This window comes from Anopheles maculipalpis, chromosome 2RL (genome assembly GCF_943734695.1).
Source record: "Anopheles maculipalpis chromosome 2RL, idAnoMacuDA_375_x, whole genome shotgun sequence".
NCBI classification, from domain to species: domain Eukaryota; kingdom Metazoa; phylum Arthropoda; class Insecta; order Diptera; family Culicidae; genus Anopheles; species Anopheles maculipalpis.
The window spans coordinates 12,927,180-12,954,783 of NC_064871.1; the positions used below are offsets into that span (position 1 = coordinate 12,927,180).

Genomic DNA, 27,604 nt, shown 5'->3' on the forward strand with positions numbered 1-27,604 from the left:
ATAGAATGTCTGCTGACACGGACTTCTTCTATCCAGCTTCTTCTACCCGCTTAAGGACGGCTGCACAATGCACTTGGTGAGCATTACCGGCCAAGTGACTTTTTCTTCAGCTTCTTGAGCGATGAGCGTGGTTTAGTTTTCTTTGCTGGTGGTGGTGATGCGTACTGGCGGGCAGTGGTAAGATCACCACCACTACTGCTACTACTGCTACCACCACTGTAGTACGATACAATTGGGATGGTTTGGAGGATGTTTCCCCCATTGGCATTAGTACCCGCCGGATCCACATGCAGATGTCCATTATTAACTGGCAAATGTTGTAGGTGATGGTGATGTGCTAGCTGAGGCGAAGCAGTACGTGCCCGATCGGGTGATCCTGCATGCTGCTGGCGATAGTTGTTACCAGGTGCGTAAGGAGTATCGTTCGGTGCGGAACGTTTCAGTGAACCGGTAGAGGAGGCGGGAGACGATAGGGTGGACGTCGAGGACGACATGGACGAGGAAGGTGAAGGTAGGTAGGTCATCTGTGCGAGATTGAGCAGTGCAAAGACGCCCTCCTGACGGCGCCGTTCCTCAACATCTTCGGCGGATGGAACGTGCGCTGGATGGCTGGACAAAGAAGAAAAGGGAATACAAAGTTCAAAATTTTACCCAAAAAATGATCGATTTCGATAGGATTGCATACCTTTCCTCACTGCTTTCATACGTAGCATCGGAGGATGTGCCATTGCTGATGGTATCACTGTGCCGAATCGAATGATGCTGCTGCTGATGCTGCTGCGGTGGCTGATGATGGTGATGCGGATGACTAATGGCCACGCTATGCTGATGGTGGTGTCGGTTATGCTCGTACCGCTCATCGGATGACGAGCAACAGCTACATCCATTCCCTATCACCGTGGTCGATCCATTCGTTGGCAACCCATTGGCAGCTGTCAGCTCTTGTACACCGACTCCACCGGCCGAGTACGTGTGGTCCTCACTTGGTGAAGTTGTAATAACGGGTGGTTGACTGAGAGTACAAAAAATAATACATAAAATAGATCCTTTAGCATAGATTCTCCGCCATTTTTTTTCTTTTCATTTTCAACCTCACTTACCCATTGCGGAACGTGCTCTCGGTGTATATTTTGGAGCCGTGCTTTAGTGCTAGCATTGCCGTAGCGGCATTCACATCCTCTATCGTATCAGCACTCCACTCACGCCCGGCAATGATATCCTTCGACAGTGCGGCCCCACCAGTTCCGCCATTCACATACACAACTGGACCGCCCGGACAGGACACAATCGTAGTGCCGTCCACACTCGACAGATAGGTGGTGGAGGCGTTGGCCGACCCATTCGTGGATGGTGGTTCCGGTGAATTGAGTCGATGGTATACACCACCGGGCATCGCAATAAACTGGCCGTGATGTGCGGAACTCACCAATTGGTGCTGCTGCTGCTCGTGTGGTATGTGATGATGCTGGGGCTGATAAGGGTTGCTGTGATGTGGACCGGGTGCCAAATCCCCACTACCACCATCGTAATCGATGGGTGTGGACGAGCGGCTAATGTCATCCAGATCATCATGATGCAGCAGTCCATTGTCCGTCGGTGCTAGACGACTTGTCAGTTGAGGAAAATTATCCTGATTGGAACAGGAATCAAATAAAACAAAAACCGCGATTAGTAAGCTAATCATGCGCCGATGTTAAGTTGGACCCATACCTTGGAATAGTGTGAACCATTGCCAGTGGGGCTAGCATTGGTGGAACGTTGCTGCTGTAGGCTTTTGTACGTTGCTTTATCCATACCGGAACCGGCGTGGAACGGTGAGCGTGACAGAGCTTGGACGAGGTTTGGCCTAAACTGTGGCTCCACCATCCATAACGAGCCTTTGCCGAGATTCTGTAAAAAGGGGAATGAAACGATCAAATAACAGCTCTTTCGTAATATCTCAAAATCAAGAACCCGAAACCTACCGCAGCCTTTTCCACCTTTTGGAAACACTTGTTCAGCGATAGATTGTGACGCACGCTGTTCTTCCACCCAGTTGGAGCAGTTTTGAAGTACGGGAACTGATGCACAATCCAAGCGTAAATCTCCTTCACCGGAAGGGCTTTCTGCTGCGAGTTTTCAATGGCCATAAAAATGAGCGAGCTGCAAAAATGTATTTAAAATTGTACTTTGAATATCCTTCTTTTTTCTGATGATAAAAACAGATTCTTTATCCATTTGTCACCTACCTAAAACTGAATGGAGGCTTACTGTTAACGTGTACCAGCGGATCGTATGGCACGTTGGTTGGATGCTTCGATTTCGGCGGTGGTAACTTTGACGGGCTGACGGAACTGCTGGAACCCTGCGGCGATGCTGGCATCGATAGGGATGCAGTGGACGAGCTGCTGGTGGCTGATGGCGGCGGCAACGATTGTTGCTGTGGAGGTGGTGTTGCGATAGGGTGCTGTTGCTGCTGCTGCTGGTAATGATTCGGATGGTGCTGGATGATTAATCCATTCCCGGTGCTACCATTGTGCGTTGGTGACAGCATCGTCGGTGAGGGCACAGGTGATTGCTTGATCATGTTTAAGCCACCGTAAACGGTGACGGTGTTGCCTACATTATTGCCATACTCTTCGCCGCTTACATTTGGTGAGCTCATGGTACTACAGCCTCCGTAATTGCTGCTACCATTCTTGATCGGTGCAGCAGGTGGAGGATAATGGCGATCTTCACCGGTGTCGGACCCATCATCGTACTTCACAGAGCTGTCCAAACGAATGAATGAAACGTACATTAAAATTGTAAATTGTGTAGTCTAATGAGATTTCCACCAGTTTCAATGTCACCACATTTCTAACAATTTTTAAAACTTTAATAAATCGGTTATTTTTGCATTTTTTTTTTGTCTGAAACTGATTGATACGTGACAAATAAGTGTTTAAAATGACAATAAAAGCTTGGTGTTCAAGTAAGTTACAGCATCAATTGCTTAACGTGGCGCATTTGCCCCAATTTCCGCTATCTATAACTCGTAAGGAGCTTCTGTATAGCTTTCCACTTACCCATGGCCTGCATGTTTCATTGGTGTGATAAAGATGTTGTTGGTTGTGCCACCACCACCGGTGGCCAACACCGTCACTGTTTTTGCATTTGGTTGATGCTGTTGCGGGGATTGCTGCTGTTGCTGTTGTTGCTGCTGTTGCTGCTGCTGCTTCACAAGCTCCTCGCGCAGATACTTTTTGTGGAAGTGTTGATGCGGAGTACTTGAGGTGGTGTTACTGCTACCATTGCTCGTTGAGCTGGAGCTTACCGGTGTGGACGTTGCCAAAGGATTCGTCGTTCCAGTGCCGGAACTTACCGGCGACGACACAATCCCGTACGATGCAGAAACTGGTACGCTGGTACTGCTACCACCGGTTACGATGAAGGGAGTAGCCGTAACAGTTGGTGCTGCTAGGCTTGTCATTACGGAAACCTTCATCGTTTTGCCACCACCGTCCAGGATAACTTGCTGCTGTTGCTGTAGGGTATTGCCGTTACTACCGCCGAGCGTATGATGCGGATGATGATGCTGATGGTGGTGGTGCTGGTTAACCGCAATCACCGGTATGCCAATGATCGTATCCCCGTTTAGGGTTGTGATTGCCTTGGAGCTGATGCCGTGCTGCTGATACAGAGGTTGGGATGGGCTGGTCCGTCGGTCGGCTGGCTCGCTTGTGTATGTACTCACACTACCGGTACTGCTTTGCTCCGACGATGAATTTGCGGACGAGTTGTTATCCTCGGAAATGCTTGACGAATCCTCTACAAAGTCGCTGGTCGGTGAGATGCGACCACCGACACTACCGGACACAACGGCGCTTACCTGCCGCGGACTGTCCGGTGATGAAACTGGCACTTTAGACAGATTGATAGCTGCAAATAATGAAAATCGCTTCATTAGTGACAAGATACTCAAAGAGCTACAAAGAAGGAAATGAGTTCCTCTGCTGATGAAGTCTAGCTATAATAAAAACGGTCAACAACTTTCTTATGTATCTACCGCATCATTACTATTCCTGCTTCAGACATGCCGCTAACCCTCACACAACGTATTCTGACCTAATACTGACGCAATTCTTCATACTCTCCGCTGTCGTTCGCGTACAGAACGCTTCAAGACGCATACTAACCCAAGCAAACAAAGAGTTTCTAGCGGCTAAGCATTTTAGTGAAGCACTTTTCACTTCAAATAAACAATTAAACTTTTAATTGCACAATGTTAATGGTGTGTGTGTGTGTTTTGTGTGTGCGTTGTTTAAAAACACGCTTGTCTTTTTAACCTGGTATAAACCCTTTAAATGTCATACCGATACCGATATCGATTGGTATGCATGATCGAGGATCGCTCGTCGCTAGATTCTCCCAAGTACACAGCGCTCTCTTTCAACCAACAGCAATGACACACGGTGCACCGCATACCATTGAGGTTAGGCTGTTGAGAGCGTTCGTGTGCGTTGCCAAAAAAAAAAAAAAAACAAGCATCGCGTACCAATCGATCATTGGCCTGATCTAAATTCCGACATTCTTCTTAGCACCTGCACCCTCAACGCTTCTACCTGCCTTACCCTAACAAAACCGTTCGAAAAGAGCCTTTACCTTTTATTAAATTCTTATCCTGCAGCCACGACAACGATGTGAGATCCTCGTCACCGTTCGTCGTAGGTGGCCCGTTGGTGGCCGCCCCACCAGTCGCTAGATGAGGCTGATGGTGGTGTGCAGGAAGTGCGACCGTTCGGGTCGTACCACCAGTACCGCTGTTTGTGGTGCTGATGATAACATTATTGTTGATGATGTCGTGCTCTGCCATATCCATCTGCTCCGTTGCCAGCAGCACGATATTGCCACCATTGATCGTTTCGCCTGTCGTTGCTGTGGGAGACGAAGAAACAAAATTTTAGTATTTCTTGACCACACCCAGACATACAATATAAATTTTAATCGGCTTCTTATTACGTTCCACTGTTTTAAACAGTTGAAGCCACATAAATCTCGGCGTACGGGAAAAACACACACTCTGTAGGCTTATTCACATGCAAGGCAGGAAAGCAAACGCACTCGGAACTTACTTATATAATCTTCGCCTGCGCGCCCCTGATGCAGTAGTACGAGCTTGCCCGTTGTGGTAGTGGTTGTGGCCGTTCCATTCCGGTCCGTCACCACCAGCATACCAGGACCCGTACCAGTGCTGCCAGCAGTACCCAACGATGATACTACGGCCGAGGAAGACGGCGATGGCACGGCATTGACGACGGTTGTGGAACTTCCTACACCTCCTCCACCGGTCACTAGTGCAAGTGCACCCGCTCCTCCGGATGCCATATTGCCTATCGTGTTGTTGTTGGCGCTATTGCTGCTTCCGGTGATGTTTGGTGCAACAACACTACCAGCACCACCGTTGGACGTTGCCGTAGCAACCGTTTGGTAGTGGTTGCTGCTGCTACCGTTGCCAGCCGTACTGTGATTGCCAAGACTGATGGTGTACGTATGGGGATGGTGTTGTTGATGCACTATTTGATGGGTAACGGTACCACTGCTAACGCTGCCAGTTCCAGTGTTGCTGCTGATAAGAATATTTTTTGCTCCAGCAACACCACTATTATGGTTTTTGAAGCTCGTGTTGTTGTTGTTGATCGTATGGTTAACACTGTGCTGCTGCTGATGCTGCTGCTGCTGCAGATGCACGATTTGTTGATGCATGATTGACTGATCCAGTGGGATCGTTGACAGTACCATGGTGGAACCGCTTGCTTTGCTAGCAGTATCGATCGTTGGTGTTGTCCGGGCCCCGGTAGGACCTTCGGTCATCGACGATATTGTCGTTTCTGCCCCAGGGCTTGGTATCGGTGAGGACGTTTCGATCGTCACGTGATCCCCAACGATAGTTTCTACACCTGCACCTACACTGACCGCAAGGCTCCGCGCAATTGAATCTGTATCTTCTTCCTCGTCGAGCAATTCTTCCTCGATCGATTCTTCCGCAATTAGATGATCACTAGCACCGTCACTGCTGTCTTCGTCAAGTGTCCTTTCCGGGGACATTCTGCAGATGACAAAAGAGAAGGAAAAAACAGGATTATAATCGTGATGCTTCAAACTCCAGAGAACCATCCTGGTAATGCTGGTCAATGACTTACAGAGCACAAGCCATTAATGGAAAGCAAACGTTCCACCTAAAGGACCCATTGCGGAATGCGCACCCATCCTCGACTTTGTGCGATTTGTGTGTGTTTTTTGCCACAAAACAGTTTCTTCTTTTGCATTTGCCAAACCATAGAAACGGATGCGGACCTGCTCCAAACAGAAAAGCTGGTATGCTCTTGCTCTTGCTGGTGTGTAAAAAGCAGTGGTTCAACGCGGATCATCGCTACGGATTTCTGGGGCGTCAGGTAAATCCGACGCCATCGATTTAATAAACCGGTGCTAGTGTACAGTGACCCGCAAAAAAAAGGTTCGTTTTAAGTGTTTTGGAAGAGCTGCCCACTCCGCAGCAATAAGAGAGCGAGAGACAGAGCGTTCGGGAGGACCATCCGGACAAGGATAATTCGTTCGGGGTTCGGTGTCTGAGTGCAACCTCCATGTACGTCCTTATGTCCATAACAAAAAAAAACACCGAAAAGCTTCTCAGAGTAACAACAAAACTTCCAAGATAGGTTGACGGTGGTCGCGTGCACGATGCTGACTGTAACAAACGTATCCCAGGGTAACGCCATCCGTTCCTAATGGGAAGGATTATGCCGTCAGCACCGTGTAACCTCTCTAAACAGATTTATTAGATCGCCGCTTTTTATTGGATCGTTTTGTTAGTCCAAAACTATCCAACAAATAAGCCACACGGAAACGTACACACACACACACGCGTGTATCAGTCACGAAGTCAAAATGCATCCCCGAGTGAAGCATCTACCGCACTGTTGCTACCGAGGAAATTGGCCAGGATGCATAGACACACACACAAGAAGAAAAAAAGGCCAATCGAACTGCTATCGTGACTTCGTCCTTCAAAGTCCTTTTTCCGTTACGAAAAGCTCCGTTGACCCAATTGTGTTCCATTTTCCCTTTCTTCCCTCCCGTGCTTCAATGGTAGAAGCAATAGGTAGTAGAAAAATGGCATTTCCTGAAGGATTTGGCTGACGAATAGCGCTGTCATTGTTGTTGGCGAAGAAGCGGGTGCTGATAATGGGCCTCATGGGAGTAGAAGGTTCATCAAAATTTGACCAAACGAAAGAACCGACATCCTGGCCCCCATCCCGATTGGGAATAGGGTAAATTAACATTAACTTTCTTTCTACCATTCTTTCCATTCGCTTCCTTCTTTCGCCCATCGGTAAGCATTAGTTACCTTCTTCGGTGGTAAGATTAAAGGTAAGGACTAAAAATAAGCCTCATTGTGTACAACTACTTTCTTGAGGTTTCCTTCGTATGCGCTCTTTGGGCCAAGGAAAATAGGTCCATTCGTAAAGCGTACACGCGGCATTAGAATCTATGATAAATCGATAGCAAAAAAGACCAAATCTTGCTCCGATAGCTCCGAATCCAAATTTACAATAAAATTTTCCATCGATTGTTAATAACATTACAGTATAGCAAATTAAATTGCGTCTGGGTGAAAAAGCTTCCCATTATTATTGTTTTTCCGCGACAATCGAAGAAGCTCTTGGTTCTTTGATTGTCCACACTCGCACGGCGACGCCACGTTGACGGCGTGTCCTTTCTCTCTCTCTCGTCGTCGTCGTCGTCGTCGTCGTCGTCGTCATCGTCGTCGTCGATGGATAATTTGGATGTGAAATTTTTACACGCTACTGAGCTGGCCACCCTCTCGGGCAACAAGCAGGGGAAACAACAAAAAAAACAAGGAAATCAAAATTGGATCAATTTTGTAGAGCAAATAGTCGCAGTCAAAAGCAAAAAAAAAACAAACAGAAAGGAAAAAGTTGCCGGACAACTTGTGCCTGGAAAGGAAAGCGTCCAGAAACATTCCACACCAACCGCTGGCTGGGACTGTGTTTAAAGATTAGTAATGGGCAAAACATTTTTTCCTGTGCTTTAAATTACATACGAACCAAATAGTGTCATTGACAAATTGTATTATGTCACACCAAGGCTCTAAAGTGTGTGGAACCTCCTGCACCTTCGGGATTTTTTGAAGGACAAAAACACACACACACACAAATGCCAAACAAAAGCCCGCACACTTCCCTGTGCAGCGGGGGGGAGAATGTTTAGAGTGAACCAGTAGCAGGGTTGTGATTATTCAGTTACCAAAGAAACCACCCTTCGACAGCTAGGCACAAACAAATTGACGGATTGTGGCAGTGGATGACTCTTCTTTCCTGCGTCCCGCATCACGAAGGTCTGCGGTCAAGCAGTGAAAAGGTTAGTGTCGTGTGTGTGTATGTAGATAGCGAGAAAGAGAACTAGTCAAAACCCCTGGCAAGAAACAGGTCACGCGGAAGAAGTCCCAGCGAGCTACAAGCCTTGGAATGGCGCCGTTTCGGTACACACACACACCCGGTGGTTATGGTTGCTCGGTTCGGTTGCTAACTCGGCACTTCTAGGTAGCAGTACCCTTGTGCAACACCACTCATCATCATCATCATCATCATCATCGTTGTGCACCGGGTAAAAGCAATTTCACTAACAAATACAGTTCACGAATAAAAAGGACCTCTTAAACACTGAAAGCGTTCTAAAACGGGCGATTCAAGCAATGCGCCTGCAAGGTATGCAATTGTTTGCACACGATGTGTGGTAACGCTTGCTGTGATTTCTGCTAAAGGTGGATTAGGACGTTCAATAGAGTCACTTTTTAAGAGATTACAAAAAAATTCCTTTCTCCCACTAAAAATATTTATAACTTAAATTTTTTATGTAGCATCTTATCCAACTGAATGGCCTAAGGTTTCCCGTACCATTCTCGATGGGACAGGTTTTATTCGGTTGGTAAAATAAAAACAAGCGAATCGTACGAAATGAAAGCAATCAAGCTTTAAAAAAAAACGAGCTCATACACGGCATTTTTGTTGGGAGATTATCACACATGTTTCGTTCAACGACGACCAACACCCAACCCGGTTTTGGCTGCATGGCAATCCTGCCAAAAAAGAAACAAAAAGCCTGCACGAGACGTGACAAAGAGAAAGGCGTCACCACCACCGGCTTTCGGGTGGTTGGTGGTGAATCGAACGCTCTTTTACATCAGCCGTCCCCACCGTCGATAAATGATCGTGCCATCGAAACCGCACCACATTCAACAAAACCAGGATGTGCTAACGAAAGCCAAGAAGTCGAAGAGTATCATCGTGATCCAGAAATTTAACCATCTGCTTGATGGTATGGCTAGCGCGGTCACAGCCCTACCAGTTTGATCGAAAGAGACTGTGATACCTCAAACTAACGCCTTAAAATAATATTATTTTATTGCACAAAAATGCCCACTTTTGCGAGTTAAAATGGAATTTTGGTTCCATTAAAAATTCCTTACCTTTCTCACCGGCGGAAAAACAAAAAGGTCAAGTCACTCCCATTTTTTTTCCTCCGGGATAAGGAAAAGCTTGTTTGCGATATAAGCAAAACAGGATGAACTCGGCCGTACGCGTGTGATTGTGTGTGAGGAAGGACGAAAGAGACTGATTTGTTGTTTGGTTGCCAACGTAAACAAAATTTTTAAACTACTTGGTTACTGCGATGCGATGTACTCTGCAACGGTTGCACACACCCTTGGAACGTCCGTCAAACAAATAGTGTATTTTTATCCTACAAACACACACACACACACATGCCAACCGCATCGCATAACCTCATTCTGTGTCCCTGTCTCGCGTTTCGGTTTTTCATCCGTCGTGATGACAACCGCGTGTTGAGTCGAGTCCTTGCAATGTCAAACAACGTAAAGACACGACCAGCTCACACACACACACCACGTAAGCAGGATGTTTCCGCAGTCCAACTTACTCACACACACACACACACACACTCACTCACAGTCGGAAAATAACGACAATGCGCCGTAGGAAGCGGTCTGTTTTGTGTGTATGGGTGATAGCGACGACGCTAACCTGACGCACACTCCGAGAGGCAGCACAACAAAACCCATCTCGTCCTAGGGCGTTTTGACAGCGTTCGGTGGGGTGGTGGTGGTTGGTAGTAGTATATAAACGAAAGAACGCTACCCCCCCAAAAAAAAAGGTCAAGGTCACAGTGACAGCTGGAAAACGGAGAGGGAAAGCTGCCAGTGTTACACTAACACTAAGGGAATATCCGTTAAAAAGGACACTTTGCGTTGGAATGTGTACTCAGTCGCCGCTGGACGGTTTTGCAGTAGCAGTATCCATAGTTTCCGATCGTTTTGAGTGTTGCATCAATGTCCTCCACTACACTTTCCTTCAGAACAGCAAGCAAAGTACGATGGTATAAGTACGCCATTTTTCTCTATTTGCCGACGCACGGGATCGTGATGGCCTGATTATATCGTTTGTATATGGCCTGGTTCGCTTTGTGTTGTGACATTGTTTTTGCTACTCGGTCGTCGCTAGCAACGGCCTTTTTTTTTGTTTGCAGTTGACAACGAAATTGCTCTATTGCAACACAAAAGGGGAGCCCTTCCCCAATCGTTCGGGGAGAGGTCAGATGCGTGCGAAAAACTTTGAACCGACAGGAAGGAACCTGAGTTAGTAGCTAATCCATAATAAGGTTTATGGATGGTTTATGAGCAGATCAGCTCGTAAGAGTGAAACAAAAAGATTATTTAGTATATTTAGGGAGACTAAACAAGATAAATTCCTTTGGCAAGTATATCATAAATTTATTTAGTTATTTAATATTTAAAGTATGCATAAGCAAGCTGCAGTTATTCAGGATAGTCCAGGAATACCTGATAACCCACTAAAACTATCAAACTGAAGAGTCTTGCAGAATCTTTTTGGCTTAACAACCGTCTTAGGTCCCGCCGACAATCTAATGGCTTGCTAGACTCTGGCAATTCCACGTAGTTGGATAGTCAGTAGAATATAGTAGTAGAGCCGACAGTGGCGTCCGTCTTCACACGGCAGGACCAAGGACGGGTTCAAATCCTACCCGGACCACTCCAATTTTAATTGCTATTTCATTTTCTCGACTCAACCGGGGACCTCCTAAAGTTCCACAGAAGTCCCAAAGTCAAGTTACGAGTCTCCCCCTAACTGAATGCCGGATTCCACTAAATGATTCCACAAAAGGTCCACAAGAAGCTTGCAGCATTAGGCATACGAAAAATTCCAATAAGTGATTCAAATGATCCATTCCATAGATCGTACCCCATGTGCAAGTGATTCTAAAGGGCTCTTATAGAAGAAAATTGAAACACTTCGCACCGTCGTCAAAGACCAAAAAATCGAAAGGCTCCATTACTACAAGGTTTCTTCCACGTTAAATTACACTCTTCGCCATCGCCATAACCTTTGCATGTGCTCCAGCCCGCCACAGCAACAGAAAACATCGACTCTACTCCCTCCCCTCCCTCCATGCACGCGCGTGCGGTTCCAAACACGTGTCCTTCGCTACTGCGCGTGACAGCTTGATGCTGATGACTTGACGCCTTTTCGGCTTTAGGGGCTTGTGGTAAACAAAAAAAAAAAGGCAACAAACACACAACCATACACGCAGTAGCAGTCTGAAGGCACAAGCTTAAGCCAGCGAGATAAGGCTGATGATTTTGTAGCATTAGAGATGATTCCTTCCTTGCGATGAGCGTGTCCCGTGCTCACAAGTGTGTGTGTGAGTTGAAACGAAACTCGCGTTCCTCGGGTTTGCTACATCATCTATCGTCAGATCCTACACGCACGCACACAATACAACCGTTATCGTCGCCGCTGACGCCTTAAACCGGCGTCATGATGTGTTATGCGTGTATGGCGCTTCCATCCCGGGTCTCATCACAACGCGTCATAGTGAATGGGTCAGGCAAGGCAATAAAATATGCACACCCGTGAGGCACCTCTTTTCTCCATCAAGCTCAACGGTTTCCGGCTTGAACCGTCTGAAACTTACCGAAAATGAAGGGATGATGTTGTGTGTGCGAGAGGTGTGGGGGTTTATAATCGAAATTCTAGTTCCTGGCTTCAAAGCTGGAAAGAACCAACCACGTTTTGCACTGGTTCATGGAGGAACAGCATAAAAAATGCATTTCATTTTCAATTGTTTTTCCTTGCCGTAAAGAAGGACCTAGAGTGCTCTTAGTTAAATTGACAGACGGAATGATGTCTTACAGCCATGAAACTGCGATATTGCAAAAGAAAGCAACAGAACCACCGCGGGACAGAAGTTCCCTCTTCCCTTGGGAGGTAAAACACACACACCGCCACTAAACAAATGTACAAACGCCTTTCAGAGAAAAAGGCAGCAAACACGCAACCCCATTTTGCTGATAAAAATGCATTAAAAGTGCACTACACTGTGCACGCACGCTACCGATTCGAGCAAGCAAGTGTTGGGGAAAAAATAACTATAAAGCCACACATATAAATATTGATAAGTGTCGGGTGGAAGGCTGGTGGGCTTAATAATGCTAGAGGGGACCCACAGGCGGGCGCAACTTTTCAAAAGTCCACTCGTCTTCACTGCCCAATGTATGCTAATTTGCGACACTGAAAGCGTAAAACAGCATGATATGATTGAATGATTGGATCCAGAAACAACCCTCGAAGAACGACGACCACATTTGATGATCAATATGACGTGCGAGGGGGGGGGGGGGGGGGGGTATGAATGAGTAAGCCTGTCCACCACGTTTCGGCTGACACACGGTGACTCAGCGCAGTCAGCACCAGCACACCACTTCTTCACGGGGGTACAAAAATTTCCAATCGTTTGTGCTCGTACTTCCAGAAAAAAATGGAAGACAAAAAGGCATGAAATGCCGCCGTTAATGACCCCTACCTGTAGTCACCGACACGAAAGCCTTCACCTTCCTCCCTAATATGAGCAAGTCAATGTTCCTTTTTGAATCGAATAAAATGTAAACTCTGCCAAAACCAGATATTTACAACCAGGGCAGCTGGGGGACCTTTGATAACGAAAATATGACAAAATCATCATTCAAGGGGTTATTTCTTTGCATCATCTATCGTCCATAAGTCCATCGGTAAAGTCAAAGAAGGTGTGTACTTTGAACCCTTTCGGTGAAGGCACTCAATCGAGGTGAACTCTATCGCTCGGAAGCGAAGCAACGTAAATAGTGTTTGTTTCACTCGTATTACGAAGATTTAAAGATCGTTGTTTTGTGGAGGAAGAAATATGAGAGAGTCTTTTACTTATTTTTCTTTACTTTTTTCGTATCACTAGGTCCAAACACCGCTTGTAGGGATAAAGCAAAAAACTAGGAGGAAATGCCTTGAAACATTTGTACAAAATCAGCTCAAGAAGAGCTGAGAATACGGCGGGTTCATGGCTGCTGTTTACTTTCTACACAAATGTACACTCAAAACTAGCCAGCAAAATCATCAGATTTTCATCAGCAAAAAAACTAAAAATTAGGTTCGAGCAGATGTTCGAAAAATCGTTTATTTTGATTAGTTTTGAGCTTCTTTGGCAAGGTGATCTCATATCAACGATGTTCTTAAAATGAAATCAAAAGAGTGTTTTAGAAATTACAGTCTTAAAACAACGTTTGAATCTTCTTGATATGCATTTTACGAAAATAAATGTTAAACCATTTATGCATAAAAGGGTGAGGGAAAAAGTCATACCATAGACCCCTATAATTGTATGAGTACTCAACAGAAAAGATGACAGAGGTTTTATCATTATTTGTTTGAGCTGGATTTGAACTCACAACTACTGTACCCGCGAGCTAAAGCGTTTATCCGCAATGCTATCGATACGACTACGATGTCAAGCGTGATAGTTCCAATAAGAATGAAATCTCGATTGAAGCAATAATCTTAGAATATTTTAATATCTCCATAGAGAAATTGCTCTGCAGAAAAAAACCCACAACATAATCTTTCCTTCCAAATGTTCCAAAACGATAAACATATCCTCTCTCTCCCTCGCTCTCTCTCTCTCTCCTCAAGAGTTTTTTCACGTTCTGTTCCGCGTGATTGACGCTATTTTTGTGAAATTAGTACAATCTTTTCCACATTCTATTCTTTACCACGACGCCGGCGTTATTGCTGCTGCGCTCCAGTTGTATGTTTGTGCACTTCCCTACTCCCGCCCACCAACCTGTACGACACCCCAACAAACACATCACACATCACTTATTGTAATTTTGCGTAGGTGCAGCAGCAGCAGCAACAGTGAAACGGTACCAGAGAGAACCGGGAAACATGATCTTCGCTGAAGCGGCACGACAGATGCACGGATGTCACGGAATTCGGCCGTACCGAAACGCGACAAAACGACAATTTTCCTTCCCAACCCAAACCAGCCAGCCAAAGCGTACCAGTGCGGGAGGTGTGGCCCAGTTTGATTTGTGTGTTAGTTTGTGTGCTGTTTTCTTGTGGCATTTTTCCTTTTTTAATTTTTTAAGTTGATGCCAGTTCAGGGGAAAAGTTTGAGTTGGGGGGGGGGGGGGGTATTCACGCACACGCAACATATTTATGGCCAACAGGTGCGTACGGACGCGCGAATGGACGCACTTTTGCGGGCGTAAGACTTTAGAAGGATTACATGATCTCGCTTCGTATTGCTAGTTTGATCTAGGCGGTGCACGATCGCATTTTGTGGAGCAGAGAGCATCGCGACGCCCACATCTTCACATGCTCTCAAAATGGAAGAGCTACATGGAAAGGATACTACATTCTGTCACGTAGGACTGTCTCCAAAAACAGATCCATCTGTTAGAGTGCCATCTTCAGACTAAGGGAAGCACAAATATGACTGATCCCTTGCACAGTAAACACCAGCCTATCCAGGGCGACTGACGTACTTCATCGTTCCCGTTCAGTCGTTACACTAACACGCACACACACACCCACGAATCTTGCACATCTTGCCCCGATGATCTAACTCGTAAACGGCGCACCGTTCCAGCACACGCCAAACCGATCCCGGCGCAGATCGAATCACAGTCAGTAGCAGCGACCCGGCTTCATCTGCTAGCGCACAGCAGCACAACACAATCTGACACAACATACTGGCGCAAACGCAAACACAGCATGCAAACGCGCCATCCCGCGGCACACTGGGCACTACTGCTTTTGTATACTGTACAAACAAATGCCCCGGCAACAATACAATACAAAAAACCACAGGCCGGCTCGAAAGAATGCCTGGGAATGACGGGTGGTAGAAAAAAGAAAACAAAAAGTAAGAAGCTGTGTAGCACAAGAATTAATTTTCTTCTTGCGGGTGATTGTCACGTGGAAAAATTTGCTGAAGCAAAGACGGAAAAGTGCACGGAAAGTTTTCCTTTTTTCGAGAGACATTCCACATGGTTTTAAAGGATCGAAATCGATCGATCGATATTTTTTAACGATCACATTCTTTTCTTACTTTTTCAGCAAAACATATGGCTTTAATAATCTGTCAACTAAACCTTTATTTCCTTGGCGCTTCTTGCATCAGACTGAGCCCAAAGCTATTTGCGCATATTTAATCGCAATCCACAAGAATAAGATAAGAATTCCCTCCACATATGGGAGGAAACAACCGATTCCATCACTGCAAAGGGTGGATGTAGTGTGTGAGCATATCATTCGTGGTGGGAACCAAAACTGACAGAACAGACAGAACAGCCAGGAGCAATCGCAATGCGCAATGTTTGATAAGGGAAATCGTATGCCAGAACCAAAAAAAAAAAGGGAGAAACCACAACATTCGTGTGTGCGTGTGAAAGTGAAAGTTTAGTATCAATGCAAGCAAAAGCGTTACAACTTGACCGAAACACACATGTCAAGTTTGTTCTATTTTCTTAACATTTCTTTCATCTCGTCTGGCACATATTACAACAACAAAATGACCAGTCCGTGCGCGTCCATCATTTGTCACGCGCAAACGACAAGCGCGGCGCGCCTGTGTACTTGATTTAGCAAGAATAGGTGCTGATGATCCTTCTGCTTCGTGACCTACTTGCTATAAACAGCTACCAACCCACGCCACAACAAATAAGTACATTTAGAGGAAAGTAACGTTTTGCTGGCTGAGGTCTGAGGCTGTTATAACAACGTGCAAGCGTCTCCTGGGAAAAGTGAAATGTTTGATCATCCATTTTCCACATCAATGACGCCATTTTGGGGTGTACGTGGAAAAAAAAACAGCAACAGAAAATAAATATTCCTGTACAGTATGCAAACAAGTAACGTTCTGCATAACGCAGAAGCGTTATGAGTGCTATAATGATTATTATTGCTCCCGCGAGCAGCTGTCATTCGGTTCTGGCGCATTTCGTTCGTGATCTGTCACCGGCTGTCAATTGGTGCAATCAATAAAACAAAAATCTAAATCAAAAGCAGGAAATAGATAATAGATGAGCGCAAAAGAAAGACACATTCAAACGTCCCAAAAGAAAAATAAATGGCGCCTCTTAGTACCATCATTTGCACCGTGCATTAGCACGCACTTAATTAATTAAGTAATTTTTGCTGAAGCATGAATTGATTTCATCCGGCAGAAAGAAGCGCTTTTCCCTCTCCTAAATTGCCGCATATCGCGTACGACGCACTAAAAATTATCACCTTTCTTGCTGTGGAGAAATAACAACAACAACAACAAAAACACAGAACGCCACACGTTAAAGCCCCGGTTAGAGAAGCGAGAGAAAAAATAGGTAAGACCCCTATCGTTACCCGATCTAACCTTGAAAATTCACACCCCTTACTCTCTATGGCGCTCTCCACTCTCCACAGTTTGGAGCATTTCAAGACTACCCTTATAGCAAAAAAAAAAAACATGGCGTCTCGGAGATGATGTTGATCGTGATCGTAGCAAAAAAAAAGGGCCGCACGCGCCCGGCTTCGTAACGAGAGGATGACACGCGCAATTCACCTGCCATTTGTGTATGTGTGTATCTTGGGTGTACTTAGATTATAACGCTAAGCCCCCGCACGCCTGTATCACTTTACCTTCCAGCTTCAACTGACCAACGATGGGGCTCTATCTATTTCGCCGCTAAACAATACAACAATATCTGCTGCGTCAATAGAGAAACCATTATTTGTTTGCCTCAAATCGACTTGTCGCCGCTCGCACAAACACAACAACAGCAAGCACGATTTGTTTTTGCCCCAACCAAGCTTTCCGATGCTTCGCTATAAAAGTCGACGACGCACCAGCCAACCCCCCGCATGTGTTACAATATGTGCAAAACAACAACTCTAAGGCCCCTCACAGGGAATACAGACACACATGCGACGCACAACAGCGCCAAACGTGGCATCGTGTGTGAATTTGGAGAAGGCTTTCCAACCCGTGTGCCATAAAATGGAGCCACCGCATTTGAGGCTTCTGAATTTGAGGCTGTGTTTGTTGGTGTCTGAATTTTCGCGTTCAATTCAAACTGCGCGTTTGAAAGCGCGTCTCGTCGCAGCGGTCTCAGGTCGCAGCTCGCAGGTCTTGCCTTGTTCAAGGTCAGCCGGGTACCGGGGTGGTGATAAACGTGAGACCGAAAGCGAAGACACGACACGTTTTGTTTGACAAAAAAAAAGGCCCTTCATATACGGGTTTTGGCGTGGTGCTGCTGTTGCTGTGGCAGCAGATGAAGCGCCACACATCATAAAAGGACGATACCAAGGCGTTATGTGTCAGTCCTCTCGTTTGCTCGTGGGGCGGCTTTACACACATTGCTGTGGTAAAGTGTGGTCATAAATAATGCTTTCCTCTGCACGTCTCATTACACGCGGTCCGAAGAAGCGTTATCATGGGTCATCGGACTCTCAAAAAAAGAAAAAAGGGTGCATTAATTTGGAGCAAAACTTCCCAACCCTACGAGACGCGAAGCTTGCGAGGCGTAAACTAGATAGAGCTTTTTTTGTGCTTCTGTATATAAGATGGACTGTTGTGGACACGCTACTTGTGTTCTGAAAATAGAAAGCGTAGAGGAAGCCATACAGAACGCATTTTTTTTCTCCCCGAGTTTTTCCTTGTCCTCTTTGAAAGGACTCGTAGAGAACCACAGTTCCGCACTCTACTTGACATTTTACACAACCCTCGTCTGTGTGTCTGTGTCCGTGAAGAAGAAAGGTTCGTGTAACATAACCCCCAAACGGCACCTCTCTGTCCTTCAAAAACAGCTTCAGGCGCGCGCGTGTTCGTTCTTCTTCCGATTTCTTGCTGGATACGCCACCACGTTTTCGCTAGTGGTTGTTATGTTTGTGGCCAGCGGTTGTAGTAGTAGCCCCATAGTAACGCTATCAATTACGATAGTAGTAGTAAGAGCGGTAGTAGTAGTAGTAGTAGTAGTAGTAGTAGTAGTAGTAGTAGTAGTAGTAGTAGTAGCTTTAATGCTACAAACTGAGAGTGCTTGTGCTTGTGCGGTAGCGCTCGTTATCGCTTGACATTTGTTTACATACACGACGCCTGCTGCTGCTGGCTGGCGCTTTTCACCACCCCCTTTTTCCGCACCCCTCTACCTCAGTTAACCCTTAATACGCTCCGTTTTCTACTTCGTCAACCCTAAGCGACGTACACGTACACGAGAAGCCGTAGTACCAGCAGCAGCAAAATAAAATAAACCAAACAAAACACAAACAACGCCATCTCGACGCTGCTATATGCTTACTTGCTTAAGGTTTCAGAAAACAGCAGCACTCCTCCGCACCGATTTTTGCCAGTGCCAGCCAACGAGTGTGTAACGTCCTCGTCCAAATAAACATCTTTTCGTTTGGCAGGGCGAGATCGTTGGATGACTTCATATGCTGGATTTTTTGTCCCAAAGAAAACCATTCTCCCGTTATCCTTCTCTCCAACGTCCGAATGATGTGCTACTGTCGGCCACATTTGCATCCCTATGATGAATGTTTTGCAGCACTTTATACTGTAACGACCCTCTTCCTTCCTATACGGACTGTTTGCAAGAGTAGGCCATAAAACTGTTTCTTCATCGATCCTCTATCGCTGCGCTGCGCTTTCGAGAAGGTGCGCGTGTCCGGATGTTTATTGCACACCTCCAGTAGGGCTTTTCTGACTTGTGCACAGAAGCTTTGATAGCTTTCCAAGTGCCAACCAACAACACTCACTGTTTGCTGTTAAAACCTAGAACAGCGACCTGTAATATGTGCTTTGATATTGAGATGAGAGATTGCAAAGAGGATAAAAATACTGTTCCCCCCTCCCAATCAATATCATCATCTAATCGGGAACAAAACGTGCTTACATATCCGTCTTTGCACGCGAGAGTAGCCAATTATGCAACGTCACAACACAACGGTGACAGCCGAGACACGTCAACAAAAGCTCTCCCATCTTCCAGTGTTCGACGGGGTCCTCCCATTGTTGTTACAGGCATGCAGCTTTTAACCCAGAACTAAAACAGTCATTGATTTTCTACGCAAGCTTACAACATTCTGCGGTGTTTAGAACAAACACACACAGACGCCACGATGGCACAGGGCTGAGCGCGTTACATCATTTTCATGGTCGTGGAAAAAAACCACCCGCTGCCGGAACCGGAGGTGGTGCATGTGTACACACACAGCCATCGATAATGATGGACGCCCAATTTCCAATCGAAATCGACAACTGATCGTACACGATTTACTTCCCACCAGCGAACCACGCGCTGCCGAGCGAACCTAATCCTGGTCACGTCACCAAAGAAGCAAAAACACACACACAGCAGTGCGAGCGTGCGCGCACTCATCGCACATACACCAAAAAACACACAACAAAGTAGCCGGGGGCATGGAATAACAACACAACAAACACACACATTCGCTAATACAACACAAACAAACGAATCTCCGTTTGCAAAAACAAAAAATGACAGATCTGGTGAGGTGGGCCTCGGCGGCGACCATCGTCACTTTGATGACAGGTCGCCCATTTTTTTTTTGGGGGAGGATTCGCGTCGTGCTTTTCTTCGATCGATGTTGCCCCGCGGCACAACAGTTCGTCACCGGCACTAGGCGGTACAGTGCGAACACACAAATGCATGCCCTACTTTGTGTGTGTGGTGCGTTTATGCCCCGCGTGTCGTGTACACGTGGGAGGGGAGGGGGGAGGGAAAATGGCCCCGATTCGATTGGATGCGATTCCACGCGGTGTAGGGTTTACTTTCACGCCTTGAAATCGCAGCCGAAACACCTTTTTGGAGTATCTTCCCGTCTGGGTGTGTGCTTGGTTGCGTTTGCTAAGCGAAGGATGTGCAAAAACACCGGCCTACCTTGTGTCATTGTGAATGGTTGAAAATGTTGTGCTTGTTTTGACAGATGGGAAGTAGCTGGGTGTGCGATTTTTAGTTTTTCGCTGTGCTGAAGGCTCGCAACGAGGAAGTCTCCTCCACTGCTCTCTTGGACGGAAAGCCGGGGTACCGTAAATTGACGTTCGCAGCCTCTACGCCACACGAGAATAGACAGACCAAGGTTTGTGTCCCCGAACTTTTTTTTTTTTTTGCTTTAGTGCTACTACCTTCCCGTCTAGCCATCAAATATAACCCAAACCATGAATAGCGGGGTGTAGGTGATCGAGATTGACAAAGAGTGGGACAGAAAGATAGTCGTCTTAGAAGCGTCTTCTTGTTACAAACTGCCCCAGGGACGTCGCCCTCGACATCATCCCCGTTCTCGAGGCCACAACGCCACCCGCTCGTGTATCGCCCCTGACGTCCCTTATCTAGGTCACCGGACGACGGATGGTGTCCGGTGCGAATGATCAGTGTTGTGTCCCCGGTAGGCGATAAACGACGATGCGATACAGTTTTGTGTGTGCATACCAGATGCAAAACCAACTAATATATATATCGGCGCTGTTACACCGCACTGCCGCGAGTTGCCGCGTGATTGCTTTGACACGCGCATGCCAAACGGTTGCATGTGAAGAAGGGAGACATTTGGGGGCAAATGGGAAAGCAGGTTGGTTTGCGCCACCAACCCCGGCAACTCTTAGGGTAGGGGAGGCCCCACACATTTACGCTAATTGGAGAAGAGTCACCTGACACATGCATATCAGGAGGAGGACCCGCAAACCACGAACCCTAAACTGGATGCACTGAAGAGACGCGAAACCACCACCACCAAATGCACGTGTTGTGGCAGCTTTGTTCTTGGCTTCTGTTACTTCCGTCCTGTCCTGTTGGAGTACAACACAGCTGGCAGGGAATGGTTTCAAGTTTCTTTGGGCCTTCTTCCGCTTTTGCGGGCGAACTAGCTGAAGAAGCGCTTTTAAGACAATCTCAAGTAGGAAGGGTGGGGCGGGGGAAGGGGGGAACGCCGTGTGAAGTGTTTGTTGCCCGCACACAAACAAGTGTAGGGGAGTTGCAACAATTAGCAGAAAGACGAAGGACGCTTGAGAGCACATCCAAGGAACCACCGGCAATGTACGAAAGGAATTCTGCCCTTTTTTCAGATGTTTTCACAATGTGCATAATGAACAATAGGATCTTCTAATGAACATTCTCTGGGCGGAACTGGGAAGTCATTACATGACATAGCCCCAGGAAGATCGTCGGTAAAGCTTTGGCCTCTTTGACCTCAGAGTACAGCCCGTAGTCTAAAATCTAGATTATCGAATTTTGAAAGAACAAAGCAAAAGCTGTCTAAATATTTAAATATTCCCTGTGATGTAATCTTTTCATCTCATAATTCGACGTCGGAACTCTCCTAATTACACATTTTCCTCAACTTTTCTTTGCACAGCCTTCACTATTTTCTAAAACAGATATCCCATATTCTAGCGATGATGAAATGATGGCTGTGGGATTTGTTTTTCACGTCAGGATTAGTGAGTATACTTCACTAGCTCTAGCTACACACATCCAATTGTCATGGGGCATGGATCGTGTGTTCCTCTACCCTCACACATCACATAAGCTCCCCTTCGTTGGGCCAAGAATTATGGCTTCACGTTCACCAGGCGACGGCGGCGGCCTGCTCACCCTTTACGTTGCTTAACCTCTCGTTGCTAATCCTCCATCTTGTGCGTGTGTGTGTCGGCATGATACGGCGCACCAGCGTCGTTTATCGCGTTGCCAACACGCCGCTCTGTGACGCATCACCAACACAACAGCGGCGAGAAAACGCACCCAACAAAGTAGGCCTCGCTCTCCTGGCGAGCTGGTTGTGTTATCATTTTTGACAGCTACATATCCGCGTATACGCACCCAACAAGGCAAGGCCTGCTGGTACGAGTCGCGTTTGTAGCTGTACTCTTATTGCAGTCGACGTTAAGAATGGGCCTCTCACTCTCTCTCTCCCTCTCTCTCGTTATAGCTACAAATCTACAAGCTAAGGAAACCGTCGGATCAAAGTAGCTTTGGCATACCGCCGTGTACGCTGTGGAAAGTAGGGAAAGGTGCAAGACATTCCTGGGCAGTACACAAGTGGATAGATAGGGAACTGTCTCAGTACCCTTCAATACAGGAGTTCACCCCTTTTTGCTCTATTTTCGTACCGGGATTTCGTACCACGTACGCACGCACCAGACTCGACGTTGTTTCAGAGCACTATGTTTAAGAGAGACCTGGTAAATTCTTTCCATGTCCAAAACACATCCGAAAAATCGATGTTGTGAAATCGAAATTGAAAGGCTATGCTAATATGACAAAAAAATATGCATTTATAAATTTTGATACCTCTGTCTCACTCTCTCGATCTCTCCCGTTTGCTCGCTTTCATGAATTTGACAAGCAAATAGTTTGCAAAATACAAACGCCAAGCGCGTTCCGATGACGTATTCCGCTTCCAAGCGTTGCGAAAAAAAAAACAAAAACCCCCAATAGCAACGTCATCGCTTCCTCACTCAGGAAGAAACCTGCCAGTGAATTGCGAATTAATTTTAATTTCTTGCCACAGATACTGACACAGATCATCTCACACATTCCATCCGACCGATGGAAATTAGATGCAGCGATGACGACGACGACGGCACAACATTCAATCATAAAGTTTGTCGTCGTATGTGAACACAATTTGATATCGTTGTGTTAGAGAGACCAAGCGACACAATTTGTTTACCAACGCACGCACCCACCAACAGAAGAGGTAGCGTGCAAGGGGTGATGAGGGATGGGAAGAGTTTTTCATCCCTCATTGCTGCCTCGCCAAACGTTGACAACTGGGTGGAGGGCAAAAATAGGCGTCGATTAGTTAATCGGAAAAACTCGTAGCGCAGGTGAAGTTAGGGGCTGTGTTGCTCTGTGGTCACACCGTGTGAGTAAAGCAAAATAAATAGGCAGCAATAATCTCAATGTCTGTCCGGTTATTTCCAGCCGCGTAAAGGAATGCGCTATGGACAGTTAACGCAGAGCGAGATATAAAGAGACGCGAATTCCGTCACATCTTATGCGTGTTTTTGGTTGGGCGCGTGCGATAAGCGTTGTGTTTGTGTGGGATACATTTTATTTTCACGCAGCAAACCGAACGCGTCTGTGACGCGTCTGCCAAATTGTCCAATTACAGGGTTTTCGTTTTCGTGCGGCGTTCAACGCCGCACTCGCCCGAATTCGGGTGATATTGAGCAAAGCTGAGAGACATTTATATTTCAAGTTTTGTCTCTTTCCCATCAAACTACGTTCCGTCTGGTGAGTGTGAACGATGCAATAGCACGTTTACTTTTGAGATAAATTGACAAGCAAATAGGGAATCCTCGACCTTTGATATAGAAACACATTAGCGAATCAGCAAAAATCTGATACAGAATAATCAAACACAGTTATGAAACCGTGTGCAATTGATATGGAATATGAATTTTGACAGGCGGTTAGATTGCTGGATGTATACTAGCTGGTTGGTGAGTTGAACAAATGCCACACAAGGATGTTTGAGGTTGTTTTACCGAGCACTTCCATATAAACATACGGGATTGTCCGTGTTCGATGTTTTGCTCGATGGTTGGCAAAGTATAGCATAAGTTAGTTCGATATTAAGCCTGATTATCTCTAACAAACGCAAAAGTCTCAAAACAAGCTTGTCAATACAAACGGAAAATAAATTTGCATTATGAAACCATTCTTGTGACAGACAAGTTTTGCAATTGTTTTTGCAACGAAGAGCAATTGTTTTCGTTAAATCTTCAAAATCAACCTGTCAAAGTGATGAAACCAACAAAAACAAAACCAAAACTAAAACTGTTCTTGTTGAGAAAATATTTTGTGTTGTAACTGATATTTGGGATATCAAAATGATTTTTTCAAATCATTTCAAATCAGGATTGACTAACCAACTACGTGGTATCGGCAGTAAGGAAAGCCATTTCGATGGCCAGCATGACCTTAGAGGTCGTTGAGCCAAGAAGAAGAGGAATCAGGCCTATTATAGTAGAACCATGGTCCAAGCAACCGGTGCTGTAAAATGTCTAGGAGTGCCAAACAGTTTGCTGATCCAATGGTAACTACGATGGAAAATTTTTATTTCTATAATTCTGCGGAACAAACCAACTAAAATACCCGCACAATCCATCATCTGGCAGATGAAATCAATATTGTACAATATGAAAACACTGGTTTGAAATCGATTACCCGCAAACTATTGATTATCATCGAATTTGAAGCTTTTCTTCCCCGGGTTTTCAATGGAACCTTGATCGATAACATCAATAAAAATTTCGCAAAGAACTTGTTCATTATATCCCAGAAAACCCTGCTACTAGAATGAATTCAAAGCAAATGGCGAGTTGCAATATTTCTATGGGGTGTTGTATTTTTAACTTACCAGGTTACTTATTTAAATTTCCGGCTAAGCTGCTCCAAAAAAGTAAATCTAGCTCTCCATACGCCATCTCCACATTTGTATGAAATAAGAGTGTCTGCATCCTTTTTGATATCTAGTTTGCATTGGCAAAAAAGCCGAAGAAACATAATCACACACACGCACACAGCTCAACATTTTCTTCTGTGTGGTATTCGTGGTGCGCGTCACCGGAAGAGGAACTGCCAAATACGTCGGTCGACGACAAACTCTGCTCTCCGTGGATAAAAACCGGATGACGCAGAACGAGAAAGAGAATGGGAGGGAAATAAACATTTCATCAAACCGTGGACACAAAAGTACTAGCAACCGATGCAAAATGTCAGTTTGAGTTCAGATTTCCTCATCGGTTGCTACGGAAAAGCAACCAGACAATACAACACACGTTGGCTATTGTTGTTTGCGCATCTATCTACATTTGTACGCACATTTGTGTAAACACACACACACACACAAACACTGTCTACTGCATGCTTTGAATGAAAAAAGGGGAAGCAGCCAAAATTCCAACTACCAACTTTTAAATCAATTTTCACATTTTCCATCACATCAACGCGCGTGTACACACAAACAACATACGTCAACATTCCGTCACAACCGCTCACACTCTTTCTCTCTCTCGTTTTCGATATGCGAGAGAGAGAGAGGAAGTTCCAATTTTTATCAACCCCTTCCACCCTGTCAAACTTTCATCCCTTTATTCAACGTGGCCCCGTAGGAGGAGGGTGTATGTGTGTGTGTGTGTGTGTGTGTGTGTGTGTGTGTGTGTGTTGGGGGTTGTTGGTGGAGAAGGATATTCTTTGCGACACTTAAAAGAAGATGGAGACGGACACTTATGGCGTTTTGTTTCCGGTTTTTCCAACCCTGCACAAAATGACGCACCGGACATCATCCCGTTTCGTACCATATTGGGTAACAATCAGACGCGTCCCACTCTCTCTCTCTCACTCGCTCTCTCGCTCTTTTTTTCGCGGTAATGTAAACGAGATTGCTCGAATAAAATTGCACTGAACCCGAGTAGTGCCTCCAATCGACGGCGGCGATGATGATGATGGTGGTAATCAGGAATCAAGCATACACAACGCACACACACCGGGGATTTTAACTATTCGAACATACCACCACCTTCTCGGGGTGGCGCATTCGAAACGGACGCACAACATTACGCACACACCGCAACCATGGAAGCAGAATTTTGATGAGAAACAATCGGCAAAAGTGTGGCAATTTCGCTCGAACAAATTCCCCTTCGACCGTTTGTACGCTTCAAAACTGCGAACCGAAAACTGGAGAACGCTAAGAAAGTTTCAAACCAACCAAAAACAAAAAAAGGCTGCTCCTGTATGTAGCGGACACCACCGCGTGTGTGCGTGGACGCGTTCCTACACAGGAGAGTAAGCAGGATATACAAGCAGAGAAGGATTCTGTGCTCTGTGTCTCGTTGCTGTTTTTGCCCTTATGCTTTTGCTCAACAAAAAAAAACCGAAGCAATCACGCAAAAACCGTCGTGAGGGAGCGCTCGAAAACACTGTCGTCAAGGAGTCGTGCGAAAGAGCCAACATAACGACGCAACACGCAATTTATCATGTTCCTTTCTATACATACGTACGAAACTCCTTTTCAGTGTGATCCTTTCATAAATGAAGATGTTTTTTGGGTAATGTTCTTTTCAATATTGCGTTAATTTAATCCAAATGCAGAAACCTTATTATAACCATAATTTTTTTTTTTCAAACCAGTGTGACGTCACTACAACAGGAGACTCATTATGGGCAGCAGAGCTAGCAAAAGCAGCAAATTCTCTCCTCAGGTGCTGCTATGTTAGTGAAACAAATTTCGTCAGAATGCATTACTCAAGCTAGTTTATATTCCATATATAAGAAAAAAAGTGATTCCTCTCAGTAGGCAAAACACGCCACTGCTCTGCTTTCTCTGTTGCTAGGCTGTCTCTCCTATTTTTTTTCTTGATTTCTTGTTTTACTACCTTTCTACGACGCGCACACCGGGGATCGGAACTACAATTTTTATATGGATGGCTCGACTTCATTTGTTGCCTTGTGTCCGCCTTCCTCCTTTTCCCTTGACTGCCTTTTGCTTACAGATCGAACGCATCGATTTACACACACTTTTCGCGAAACTAGCACACACCACACACACGCACGCACACACACGCACGCACGCTCGTAACCACATCAGCAGCATGGGAACAGAGGATTGCACCGATGAAATGTGTTGTTTGCGATATGGTGAGGCACGGGGATTTTTAGGGTCATACTTACCGATATTTTATTTAGCCCAATAAAGCCAGCCGCGGATGATATTTGGGGGGGGAGGGTAGTAGCCTGAGTCAGACTGTGACCGATATGGCTGTAATGTGGCCCCTGCTGCTGCTACTGCTGCTACAATTGCTGGTGGCCACGTTTTCCGTTTTTAATTTCTCAATCACACCCAGGCCACAGGTTCCTTTCTACTACACCACCCTCTCGCGTGCGCGCACACACACACACACGCACGGGGGGCTGCGTGTGCAAAACACACACCCGCAGAACACACACGCACCGTTGCTTGCCACCAGCGAGTTACAAAACGGTGAAACACAAAATGACACAAACTTCACAAACGGTAAACTAAAAACACAACGAAAACGGCTGCTGCTGCCCTTGCTGGCCTGGCTGGTAGGTTTCTAATCCTCAACTCATCGCGCACACGGGAAGCGCAAACATCACACAACAGCAGCAAGAACACACAAACCCGGAACGCCG

At 45.9% G+C, this 27,604-nt stretch overlaps 2 protein-coding genes across 2 annotated transcripts in view; both read right to left on the reverse strand.

Annotated features, from left to right (window-relative positions):
* LOC126559737 (zinc finger FYVE domain-containing protein 1-like) overlaps positions 1 to 27,604 on the reverse strand; it is a 281,299-nt gene that overhangs the window by 187,455 nt on the left and 66,240 nt on the right. The window lies entirely within an intron of this gene.
* On the reverse strand, positions 84 to 27,150 carry LOC126556710 (mucin-5AC). Its single transcript, XM_050212154.1, has 10 exons — positions 27,122 to 27,150; positions 5,094 to 6,067; positions 4,624 to 4,896; positions 3,048 to 3,900; positions 2,229 to 2,750; positions 1,965 to 2,142; positions 1,711 to 1,890; positions 1,101 to 1,630; positions 686 to 1,012; positions 84 to 609 (listed from the first exon to the last, which is right to left on the reverse strand). The coding sequence occupies exons 2-10, from the start codon at positions 6,064 to 6,066 to the stop codon at positions 84 to 86; spliced, it is 4,362 nt and encodes a 1,453-aa protein (XP_050068111.1). The 5' UTR covers position 6,067; positions 27,122 to 27,150.